The sequence below is a fragment of the Heptranchias perlo genome, chromosome 21, assembly GCF_035084215.1.
Source record: "Heptranchias perlo isolate sHepPer1 chromosome 21, sHepPer1.hap1, whole genome shotgun sequence".
NCBI lineage: Eukaryota > Metazoa > Chordata > Chondrichthyes > Hexanchiformes > Hexanchidae > Heptranchias > Heptranchias perlo.
The window spans coordinates 41384414-41397057 of record NC_090345.1 but is presented as its reverse complement, the minus strand read 5'-3'; the positions used below and the strand labels follow the sequence as shown (position 1 = coordinate 41397057).

The 12644-nt window shown below is 42.6% G+C and overlaps 1 protein-coding gene across 1 annotated transcript in view; it reads left to right on the top strand.

The window, feature by feature from the left end:
* Positions 1 to 12644, top strand: part of pcdh15b (protocadherin-related 15b) — a 591688-nt gene that overhangs the window by 163697 nt on the left and 415347 nt on the right. The window contains exon 7 of the mRNA XM_068002764.1: positions 4150 to 4320. Within this exon, the coding sequence (XP_067858865.1) occupies positions 4150 to 4320 (171 nt within the window). The remainder of the gene's footprint in view (positions 1 to 4149; positions 4321 to 12644) is intronic.

Here is a 12644-nt window from a genome sequence, read left to right as displayed (position 1 = left end):
CTTCTAAACTAGAGAATACAGGCCTAGTCTACTCAATCTCTCCTCATACGACAATCCCGCCATCCCAGGAATCAGTCTGGTGAACCTTCGTTGCACTCCCTCTATGGCAAGCATCTTTCTTTGGCAGACCCTCAGGGTCGAGGATGACTTGCTTCCACTCCAGTAGGGTGGGTTCTGCGGTGGCTGAATGGTCCAATCATGGAGCCGCAGACTCTGCCACAGGTGGGGCAGGTAGTGTTTAATAAGGCGGGTGGGTGAGACGCTCTGGATTCTGCGCGCTCTTTCCGCTGCTTAAACTTGGCCTCCACGTGTTCCACTCGGTGACGCTCGAGGTGATTGGCGCCTTCGCAGATGCTTCTTCTCCAGTTTGGGCGTTCTAGGGCAAGCAATTCCCACGTGTCGGTGGGAATGTTGCATTTTTTTAGGGAGGCTTTGAGAGTGTCCTTATAGGGCTACCCCTGCCCTCCTAGTGATCGCCTGCCATTGCGGAGCTCGGAGTAGAGCACTTGTTTAGGGAATCTTGTGTCGGGCATGCGGACAATGTGGTCCGCCCATCGCAGCTGGTTGAGCGTGACCAGTGCCCCGATACTAGGGATGTTAGCCTGGGAGAGAACGCTCACGTTAGTACGCCTACCCTGCCAGTGGATTTGCAGGATTTTGCAGAGGCAACGTTGGTGATATCTCTCCAGGGATTTGAGGTGTCTGCTGTATGGCAAGTATATCCTTTCTTAGGTAAGGAGACCAAAATTGTACACAATACTCTAGGTGCAGTCTCACCAAGGCCCTATATAATTGCAGTAAGACATCTTTACTCCTGTACTCAAATCCTCTTGTAATAAAGGCCATTCTTTAATAAAGTTCCTATATCTCTTGATTCCCCTTTCCCTCAACAAATTCTAATCTATTCTTAAATGTTGAGCTGATCTCTGCTTCAATCGCTATCTCTGGTCGTGCATTTCAGAGCCTCATAATCCTCTGCATCAAAATGTTTGTCCTACTGTCTGTCTGTATATAGGTGCTGTGAGTGTATCTGTCTGTCTAAGGCTTGAGTAGCAATGTGCTTTCCTGGATCTGCAGTTCTGCATCTGTTTGTGGGTAGTAGACCCAGATTGCCTTTTCTCTCTAGTGACTGGGTGGGGTGGAGGGGGAATTCATAAAGACAGGAAATATATGTATATTCAGCTGGGTCAGAAATAAAAATGGTGGCTGGAGCCACTTTGAAAAAATAAATTATTCAATGTGCTTGGTTGAAAATTGCAGCCTTTCAAAAGGAGTTGCTTTTCTGTGGGTTTCTTCAAAATCTACATTTTAGCAAAGCAGTAATGACTAAGCTGCTAATTTCAGACAGAAAAGACAGAGAATCTTCATGTGTTTTTTCTGTGACAGACAGATTCACTGTATCATCCACAGGTTTAATGGGTGATGCAGTTTTTGAATGACTTTTAATTGCGTAGATGGATGCTGAGACTGAGGAAAATTGTAGAACTTTGGAGGTTTGATGGAGGGCGGGAAGAGAATTTAAGTCTAGGTTTTGGTGGCAAGCAGGGGCTGAGGCTCAGCACCCAAGCCAGTGTCTGACATTACTTCAGGATACAGCTTGTGAATACTCAGTTTGTTTTTTTTCTCCTATCATGATGCATGTGAAGAAACGTCATAGTCACAATGAAAAATGCATGTATAATAAAGATGGTAGTTAGGTTTAGTTCGGTGGGGACTGTCATGGCAGCTGCACGAAATATGACTGGTTGATATTGCTTTTGTAGCATCTGATTGATTGTGATTTGGTCATTTTTCTTTGTACACGACAGACACATTTGCCTGTATAAGCAACACACACACACACACACACACACACACTTTAATAGCAACGTAATAAAATTAGGCCACCTGCTTTTCAGCATTTGCTGTAGCTTTACCAGGTAATTAGGGACAATAATTTTATTGCATGGAGAAGAAAAATCGGGTGTACCTAAAAATGAGGTGACAACCTGGTGAAGCTGCAACACAAGACTATATGCATGCTAAACAGTGGAAGCAGCATGCTATAGACAGAGCTGAGTGATCCCACAACCAATGGATCTGATCAAAGCTCTGCAGTCCTGCCACATCCAGTCGTGAATAGTGGTGGACAATTAAACAACGAGCGGGAGGAATATCCCCATCCTCAATGATGACAGAGCCCAGCACGTGAGTGCAAAAGACACGTGAGTGCAACCATCTTCATCCAGAAGTGCCAAGTGGGTGATCCATCTCGGCCTCCTCCCAAGATCCCCACCATCACAGAAGTCAGCCTGCATCCACTTTGATTCACTCCACGTGATATCAAGAAATGGCCGAGTGCACTGGATACAACGAAGGCTATGGGCCCCGACAACATCCCGACAGTAGTGCTGAAAACTTGTGCTCCAGAACTAGTCGCACCCCTAGCCAAGCTGTTCCAGTACAGCTACAACACTGGCATCTAGCCGACAAAGTGGAAAATTGCCCAGGAATGTCCTGTCCACAAAAAGCAAGACAAATCCAATCTGGCCAATTACCGCCCCATCAGTCTACTCTCAATCATCGGCAAAGTGATGGAAGGTGTCGTTGACAGTGCTATCAAGCAGCTCCTACTTACCAATAACCTGCTCACCAATGCTCAGTTTGGGTTCTGCCAGGACCACTTGGCTCCAGACCTCACGGCAGCCTTGGTCAAAACATGGACAAAAAAGCTGAGTTCCAGAGGTGAGGTGAGAGTGACTGCCCTTGACATCAAGGCAGCATTTGGTCGAGTGTGGCACCAAGAAGCTCTAGTAAAATTGAAGTCAATGGGAATCAGGGGAAAACTCTCCAGTGGTTGGAGTCATGCCTAGCACAAAGGAAGATGGTAGTGGTTGTTGGAGGCCAATCATCACGTCCCCAGGACATTGCTGCAGGAGTTCCTAGGCCCAACCATCTTCAGCTACTTCATTAGTGACCTTCCCTCCATCATAAGGTCAGAAATGGGGATGTTTGATGATTGCACAGTGTTCAGTTCCATTTGCAGACCCTCAGATAATGAAGCAGTCCGTGCCCACATGCAGCAAGACCTGGACAACATCCAGGCTTGGGCTGATAAGTGGTATTTAACATTCGTGCCAGACAAGTGCCAGGCAATGACCATCTCCAACAAGAGAGAGTCTAACCACCTCCCCTTGACATTCAACAACATTACCATCGCCGAATCGCCACTATCAACATCCTGGTGGTCACCATTGACCTGAAACTAAACTGGACCAGCCACATAAGCATTGTGGTACAAGAGCAGGTCAGAGGCTGGGTATTCTGCAGCGAGTGACTCACCTTCTGACTCCCCAAAGCCTTTCCACCATCTTCAAGGCACAAGTCAGTAGTGTGATGGAATACTCTCCACTTGCCTGGATGAGTGCAGCTCCAACAATACTCAAGAAGCTCGACACCATCCAGGACAAAGCAGCCCGCTTGATTGGCACCCCATCCACCAGCTTAAACATTCACTCCCTCCACCCACTGGCGCACCCAGACTGCAGTGTGTACCATCCACAGGATGCACTGCAGCAAATCGCAAAGGCTTCTTCGACATAATCTCTCAAACTCGCGATCTCTAGCACCTAGAAGGACAAGAGTGGCAGGCACATGGGAACAACACCACCTTCACGTTCCCCTCCAAGTCACACACCATCTCGACTTGGAAATATATCGCCGTTCCTTCATTGTTGCTCGGTCAAAATCCTGGAACTCCCTTCCTAACAGCACCTTGGGAGAATCTTCACCACACGGACTGCAGCGGCTCAAGAAGGCGACTCGCCACTACTTTCACAAGGGCAATTAGTGATGGACAATACATGCTGGCCTTGCCAGCGACGCCCACATCCCATGAATGAATAAAGAAAAGTGCCAGTGTGGAACTTGCTACCACATGGAGTAGTTGAGGCGAATAGCACAGATACATTTAAGGGAAGGTAGATAAGTACATGAGGGAGAAAGGAATAGAACGTTACGCAGTTAGGGTTATATTTATTAGGGAGTGAGGAGGCTTGTGTAGAGCATAAACACTGGCATAGACCGTTTGGGCCGAATGTCCTGTTTCTGTGCTGTAAGTTCTATGTAATTCTATGTAACACTCGCAGGGCTGTTTTTATTGATTCACAGGACCGAGCTCCAAATCCAATTAATAGAAGAACCAGCACAACAACGCTGACAGTTGAGGTACTTGATGGAGATGACCTCGGCCCAAAGTTTCTTCCATGTGAATTGGTCAATAATACGAGGGATTGCCGCCCTCTTACATACAAGGCCAGTTTGCCTGAGCTCACGGACCCGGTAAGCATCCATTATATCTGATTGTATCTTGTTTAGAATTATTGTTTGCCGCATAAGAACACCACGCCACACTCTAGTAAACTGCTTTGAATGCATTAGTGTTAATGAATCAATGTGATTCCCCATGCTTGGCTACCTTAGCTTTAATTAATTAGTATTTCCCTCTCAACTGAAGCACTTTTTACCCACATGGTAATTATTTTCAGCTAAGCTTTTGCTCCCAAATTGTTGAACTCTGCAATTAAGCTAACCTTTATCTGGGCTATCTTTAAGCATTAATATGCAAATAAAAAAAATATATAATCTATTGTTGACTGGAATTGTGATATTTCTCAAAGGACAATATATCAACATCTGATGTAACAATGCTTCCATTCAAGCAACATTGGCTGGCATTTTCTGCTCCAAAGCTCCTGATGCACAGCAAGACCACGTAGCAGGATTTTTTGCCTCCCAGCACATGACTTTCCGACCATAATGGTCATAAAATCACAGGCAAGGGATACGGAATTCCCCCCGTACACTCCCGGCGTGCACCACGAGTGATGAAGCAGAAAACTCCAGCCATCCACGCTAGAAAGAGGGTTTGTATTAAAATCTACAAATGAAAATAAGTCAACTTAAAGGGAAAATATTGCATAATAAAATCACTGAAACTTGGGTTATCAAATCCTTTGCCTCGTCTTGTGCAATCATAGAATCATAGAATGGTTACAGTGCAGAAGGAGGCCATTCGGCCTATCGAACCTGTGCCGGCTCTTTGTGAGAGCAATGCAGTTAGTTCAATTCCCTCGCTCTTTCCCCGTAGCCCTGCAAATTTTTTCCAATCAATAATTTATTCAAATTCTTTTGGAAAGCCACGATCCAGTTCTGGATCTAGGTCCAATAGTTCTGGATCTGATCTCTCTAACTTTGTCTGGACTTCTCTCTTGGAGTCTGGAATCCAAGCAGCTAATTTATTCAGAATGAAGAAGAAGATGGAGAAGGAACAGAAACATTGTTATCTTAATCCTATTAGCTTCCCAATAATGTTTCCTCTGACATTGTTGACCATTTCTACTTGTTAAGTTGAGTGGTTTTCGGGGTTCCAAGTGGTTTAAGTCTATTATGGACAGAAATACTAGTTAAACTGAGCATGTTTGGCTTCAGTTGATTTAAGTTCTGCTGGACATTAGGAAGATGTATATGAATTAATCAATTGGCCAAAAATCGCTTCCTCAATAACGGAGGAGCTCATCAGTGCTCTCAGATTTTAGTGGCGAATTGAAAGAGCAAGTTCCCCTGTTTGTACATGTGCAGTGAAACCCGGAACTTGCTCCTAATGGTTCGCAGGCGATATGACAGCTTCGAATTAAAGGGGCATCGCACACTGCAATCAGAGAAATCATTGGAAAATTGCCAACTTTCTTATCTGCCCAGCTGGAAAGTAACTAATTACGCCACCAAACAGGTACGCTTAAAAATACAGGTCTAAACTATGTTTTAACAGTGCGGTTAGTCTTAATGACTGCCAAACAACTAAAAATTAACTTTTAAAAAATATAGTGTCTCATATTGTTCCTAATTTTAATAGTTCTTGGTCATTAAAAAAAAATTAAATTAAAAAAATTAATGTTTTTTTTACTTTTCCCTTCTGCCTCTTCTTTGGCATTTTATTAAAAAAATCTTTTATTTACAGTGATATACAGAACGCTAACTTTAAATGAATGAAGTCTGCTTGCCTGTTTGAGCAATGCAGCCTGAATCTGTGGGCGGGACTTCTCTTCCTGACAGATTTTGTGGGCGTGTCTTCTCCTCAGACTTTGCCAGCCGTGCAGCAACTCACGCTGCTCAGAGGCTGGGTTGATAGCGACTTTTTTTTGAAGTTCAAATTCAAGCAATTCGACGCCACAGAGCCCGCAGTAAATATTTTTGTTAATTTAATTTGCAGGAGCTGCGGTGAGCGTTGCCTCGCTGCTCTGCGTGATTTCTGGCAAGATAAGTTAAGCTTGCAGCTGCCTAAATGCCCAACGTGCATTGTTTTTGGTGATTTCTTTTTGCCTATAGGCTAACATTCCTGATAGAAATTAGCATTATTTAGGAGGGTGTAACATCTTAGACCACGCTTTCCCTCATAATTTGCAGTAGGGGAGCACCATGCATACTGGTAAACCGGATATGCAGTTTCCTATTTTTTTTATTCGTTCATGGGATGTGGGCGTCGCTGGCGAGCTCCAAGATTTTGACCCAGCGACGATGAAGGAACGGCGATATATTTCCAAGTCGGGATGGTGTGTGACTTGGAGGGGAACATGCAGGTGGTGTTGTTTCCATGTGCCAGCTGCTCTTGTCTTTCTAGGTGGTAGAGGTCGCGGGTTTGGGAGGTGCTGTCGAAGAAGCCTTGGCGAGTTGCTGCAGTGCATCCAGTAGATGGTACACACTGCAGCCACTGTGCGCCGGTAGTGATGGGAGTAAATGTTTAAGGTGGTGGATGGGGTGCCAATCAAGTGGGCTGCTTTGTCCTGGATGGTGTTGAGCTTCTTGAGTGTTGTTGGAGCTGCACTCATCCAGGCAAGTGGAGAGTATTCCATCACACTCCTGACTTGTGCCTTGTAGATGGTGGAAAGGCTCTAGGGAGTCAGGAGGTGAGTCACTCTCCGCAGAATACCCAGCCTCTGACCTGCTCTTGTATTAGTACCAGTTGTCATTTCGAATACCAGTCAAACTGCACATTCTTGACATTGACCATTCTCACTCCTTCTGGAAAACTACAATGCACACTGTTTTAGTGATGAACCGCTCAAAACCCTTTGAAGGAAACTATGCGAGTTACTCCTCATTTGCACTGACAGAGTGGAGCAGTAAAATGTGTGGCTGTCTCTGGGCATGCCATCGTTCATGTTAGTCATGCTGTACATCATTGTACAGGAATTAGAAATAATTCCATCCCAAATCTCAAGTTCTCACCACAGGAGTTGCAGTCCAAGCTAAGTTAAATGGCTTCTAAAACAAAAGCCAGACCCCCACCATGCTTAAAAAAATAAATTATAGTAAATGTTATAGTACAAGTCCTGTTTCTAAAAGAAAATCATCACAAAAAACTGAACAAAGAGCAAGTATTAATATTTGATTGATTTGTAATCAAATTTGTATCAGCCACAATGAAATGCTTAGTAAATTACCTTAGGCATGACCAATGGTGATAGCCCACAACATTAGCCAGGAATATAAATGAGATTAAATTATTATTGATTACTCTATCCTTATGCCACTGATTTTTGGCTTCAAATGCAAACTGTATAATTATCTACTGTTCTTCATTCTGTGAGGTCTGTTGTAATCTGCAATTATGTGTGTGATTACCGTCAGAATCATCAGTTTCAGCACAACGCTGTTTTGTGTTTAAAGTGCAGATAAAATTTATATTAGGCACATTGCATTTATTCTTTATATGATTTTGCATGGTGGAGAAATTGGATGGGATGTAAATGCATTTAAAAATTGAAGATTTCAGTTGCACAAAGTTAAAACAGTGTATTTGAGTAAAGTGCAGCTGTAACTGAACTGCATGAAATATTGGGCCAGATTTTGCTGGAGTGGGGCATCTCACGGCATGCCCTGTTAATTAGCCTTGTTCGTGCATGCTTAGGTTTTCATTTTTTTTGCCCATAAAGTTGCTGGAAGTGCGAGCTGATAACGGTGCAACAAGGGAAACAGGGTATCTGGGACCTTGGTGAACAACGGGGCAAACAGGGTATCTCCTTAATCAATGAGATTTAAGGATTTAGAAATAAACAGAGGAAGGACTGAGAAAGAGGGTGAATTAAAGTGGGTGAATTCATTGCCAAATCAGGTACAGAAAGAGAAGTAAAGAGAGGGAAAGAAAGATTTGATTAAGAGAGAGAAAAAAGACAGAAAGGAATAGTAAGAATAAAAATTAAAAATTTGACATTTTTAAAATCTCCTAAAACAACTCACAACCTGAAGGAATAAGGCTCCACACATAATTGTTTACTTTCTGGGCAAGAGAGGTTGATTGGCAGTCATTAACAATTATCACATTGTTAAGGGTACTTACACTATTAATTACTAGACTTAATTTTCTGTGGCGAGTTTAATGGGCAATTAATGTGCAATTGCAGCAACTTCATGAAAATCAGAGTGAGGTTAAGCGCAAGATGCCGTTTTCGCAAAGCTAACGGCAGAGCGATGCAAATCGGCCAGCAACTGGTAACAGGGTGCCTCTTCCTCGCTACAAGTTGCTGGCCGACGCCGTTATTTTTTCAGCAAAATCTGGCCCCTTACTTGAGTTGCAGTTCAATGTAGAAAAATGTGGAGTAGTACATTTTGGAGGGAAAGAAAATACATTTCAGATGGTAAGATTTGAAATGGAGTAGAGGAGTAGAAGAGTCCATATTCACAGGTGTATCATTCTGGTGAATTTGCACTGCACCCCCTCTAAGCTCAGTATATCTTTCCTGAGGTGCTGTGCCCAAAACTGAATGCAGTACACCAGATGGGGTCTGACCAAGGCGCTATACATCTGAAGCATTACTTGCTCACTTTTGTATTCCAACCCCCTTGAGATAAAGGCCAACATTGCTTTAGCCTTTTTGATAGTAGGTTAGATGGGCCGAAGGTCTTCTGCCTGAAACTCTGCCCTTTATAAGGGATGAAAACAAATCAAGAATTCAGAAACTTTGAACCAAAAATGGGGAAATAACAACAGCTACCAATAAAAGATGAAAGCTTAGCAGATCATATTGTTCCAAATATTTTGTGACCTTGGTTTGAACCCAATTGAAAATTTACCAGTAAAAGTAACATAACATATTAAACCCACAAAAAGTTAAGAGTTTTTCAAAAAATGCTTATTTTTCATTTACTTGTACATTTGCCGGTTTGGTATTATAAAACTCTCAAAACATTTTCTCAGAGAGGCCTGAAGATCAATTTGGATTATTTGGCTGTATCTTCAGTTATTGACTTGGGCTTCACTGACTTTTTTTCTGTAAATGCCTGTTGATTGACTGCTGTCAATTTCTACCACAGCAAGCCCTCCCCTCTTATTGGCCAGAGAGGTCAGTTAAGGATCTTTCCTTCTGAATCTAATGAACATTGTAAGCCCCATAATCCACTGGGAAAACCGAAAATCTTGTGAGATAACTGATTTTTTAAATATATATGTGCAAAATCCTAAAACTAATGTAGACCGTGAATTGTTAGACTTTTTCTGAGGTAAATTATGTAAATAACTATACATAAGAGGTTGCTTGTCTACATGTATTTTTATATTAAAATCAACCATGTGTTTATTTACTGTTCCTCACCCAGTTAATCTCTACAAGGTTAAGCATGAAATCGTCTATTTTTTCCTGATATAATTTCCCTACAGACCTTATTTCCAAATCCTTTCACAGGCATTGTGTAGCTCCCCCCAAAATCTGCACCCCCTAGCACCTTTCTTGCATTATGTAATGTTTGACTTACCATGAGCAATGCCATGAGACCTCTGATATCCCTGCCTTTAAAAAAAAATCATGTTGTGATTTACTACTAGATCTAGCTCATTACATTAATGGAGAATTTCACTTGCCATGTTGATCCAGCTTAGGTGAATAATTTAAGCCAAAGGATTTCACAACACCTCATACAAGGAAGAAGAATATAACAAGGGCATTGTTGTAATCGTATTTTATATGACTGAAGCACAGTTAAGAGGCTCAGATATTATCACAAGCTGTGAAAGTAAAGTTTAATGCATTTGCAACTTATCTGAATCTGGCAGTATCAATTTACAACCTTGTAGCATAGTGTTGAAGACAGTTACTATTCATAACATGTACATTCCTCTATTTTCTTCTGAATTATTACTACTGTTGAGTTTTGTCGCTCATTCTTATATTTGCTGCTAATGCTGCTCCCTTGTCCCGTGCGGATTTGGATCTGCTGCTATAGATAATGTGATTTGCGGTACAGTTATACTGCATCTTGCATCACTACAAATTGGTTTCTGTTTCACTGCAATGCAAGATGAGCACTCGGGCTTTTGCTGCCAATAGTGCTACGAATTGGACTTCGACATTCAATTTGCCAACCTTCGGTGTAAATACAACAGATGTGAACCTCTATTGGACCACCAGCAAAAGTAGACACATTGCCTACCATTGGGGATCTGTCTTACCACAAAGAATGCCAATAATTGACGCCTCTACCCTTTCTCCCACCTCTGGTTTTGCTGCCGAGGCTCCAGTCACACACAACGTGGCCGATTTTCAACTCCTGCCCGTAACGGTTACGAAGTCGGCGGAGTGTCCACACCACCCGCCCAATGCTGGCTTCAGGAGGCCCGATTCATTTTCAGTTCCGGCTTCATTTGATTGCTGCTGGTGAACTACGGGTGACTGTGCTGCAGCTTGCTGCTAGTGCTGAGCAGGCTGGCGCATCGGGTCTGGGGGAGGGGGTGGAGATGACTCGGGTTGGGGGGAAGGATCCTCGAACTGGCCAGCAGCGGGCCAGAGTTTTTTTTCCAGGGCCATTTTCTGAGCGACCTCCAGCAGTCCCTTTAAGGAACGTGGTTGGGCTGCTCGCTGCCTGGTACTAATGGGCAAGCACCATTCATACCTGAATATTGCAATCGTGGTCCTAGTTAAGTAGCCTCCTGTTACAGGCGGGCGGGCTGCTCGCCCACTTGTGGACCTGCCTGAAATCAACATTTTTTTTAATGCAACTCCAGAAAATTAAATTCTTGGCAAAGAACCATCATTGCAGACTTACAATCTGGCGGTTGTATCTTTATTTTCGGGACTGAAATACAAATATACTTTTAACATTTTGTTGATTGTATTTGTTTTAAGTACCAACTTCAGATATATAATTTTTTTAAAATTGTTTTTGGCCAGGCTGCAGTTCGTTCCAAATTAGTTATTTTTCACCCACTCGCAGGCCTGCCTGAAATTTGTATCAGGCGCATCTTTGGTGTCAATGAGGTGTCCCCGTCCCCCGATTTTCAAATGCCAGCCGCCCTTTTTCAGGTGAGAAACAGTTGACTGGCAGTTGAAAATCGTCCCCAGTGTCTCCCCATTCATCGAGATAGTTGGAAACTAAACTGAGAGGTAGTTAAATGACTCTTATTGCTCTATGTATGAGCACTGCCATTTATTCAAAATGATAAGCATGTCTAAATCAAGCCTTTTTTTTTGAATTGACCAACATTGTCTAATGTATATTCAATTTGTCACCCCTCTCTAGTTGGTTAGTCCAGAGTAATTTTGTCCCATCCACTTTGTCACCATTTCTGGATTTTAGGAGATTCCCAAGAACAAGACGGGGATCACTTACTGTCTGCTATATCTTTCTCACTGCTTCACAACTTTCCCTGATGATTTGGTTGATATGAGGAACTAATGGATGAAACTGTGGGACACATCAGTAGATGGGGTGGATTTTGTTAATTTACATTCCTGGTACAGAGCTCTGCCAGTTTGGGTATTGGGGCACAGAGATCAGCAGTCCCCACAGAATCTTCTGTCCTTTAATTTTGATGGATGGAAATTTATACAGGGCCCAGTGACTGCTGTGCCTGATTTTCTGATAGGCGTTCCTGGTGGACAAACCTCTATGCTGGCAGTGAAAGATTATAAATTCCACACTTGTATGTGCATATTAAGGTAAATTGGCTGATTCCAAAGGGGAACTATGTTTAAAGGGAGTGTGCGTCAGATAAGTCTATATCCACAGTGTTCTTGAGCGCAGTTCCTCACTAGGGGTATAGGATTGATGAATTTGCCCTGTTATTAAAACCATGTATACAAGTTTTGACTGAGTTACTTATTGCATGGCAACTTTAGGCAACTTTATACCAGTGTTCAGAGTATAGAAATAATAACACTTTCTAATAGCGTAGTGGTGAAACTGTTATGTTTTAAATAGATCAGGCTTAAGTTGTGTTTACATTTACACATAATTTACTTGTTGCCATTTTATTTCTTCAATCGAAGGACTTTCTAGTGTTATATTAACAATCTCTGCAATCAATTTCTCTTTCTCACATATTCCGTCCTGGAGATGCAAACACTTACTCTAGTTTATATATTGTAACTGGAAAAGAAAAGTGTGGGTATTTGATTCCCCAATTTACCTCTCAATGTGACAAATGATTACAATTTATAGCAGTTTTGACTTAAAAATTAGGGATTTATTATCATAGAATCATGGAATGGTTACAGCACAGAAGGAGGCCATTTGGCCTTTGCCATCTCTTTGTAGGAGCAATCCAGTTAGCCCAATTCCCCCGCTCTTTCCCCGTAGCCTTGCAAATTTTTTCCCTTCAAGTATTTATCCAA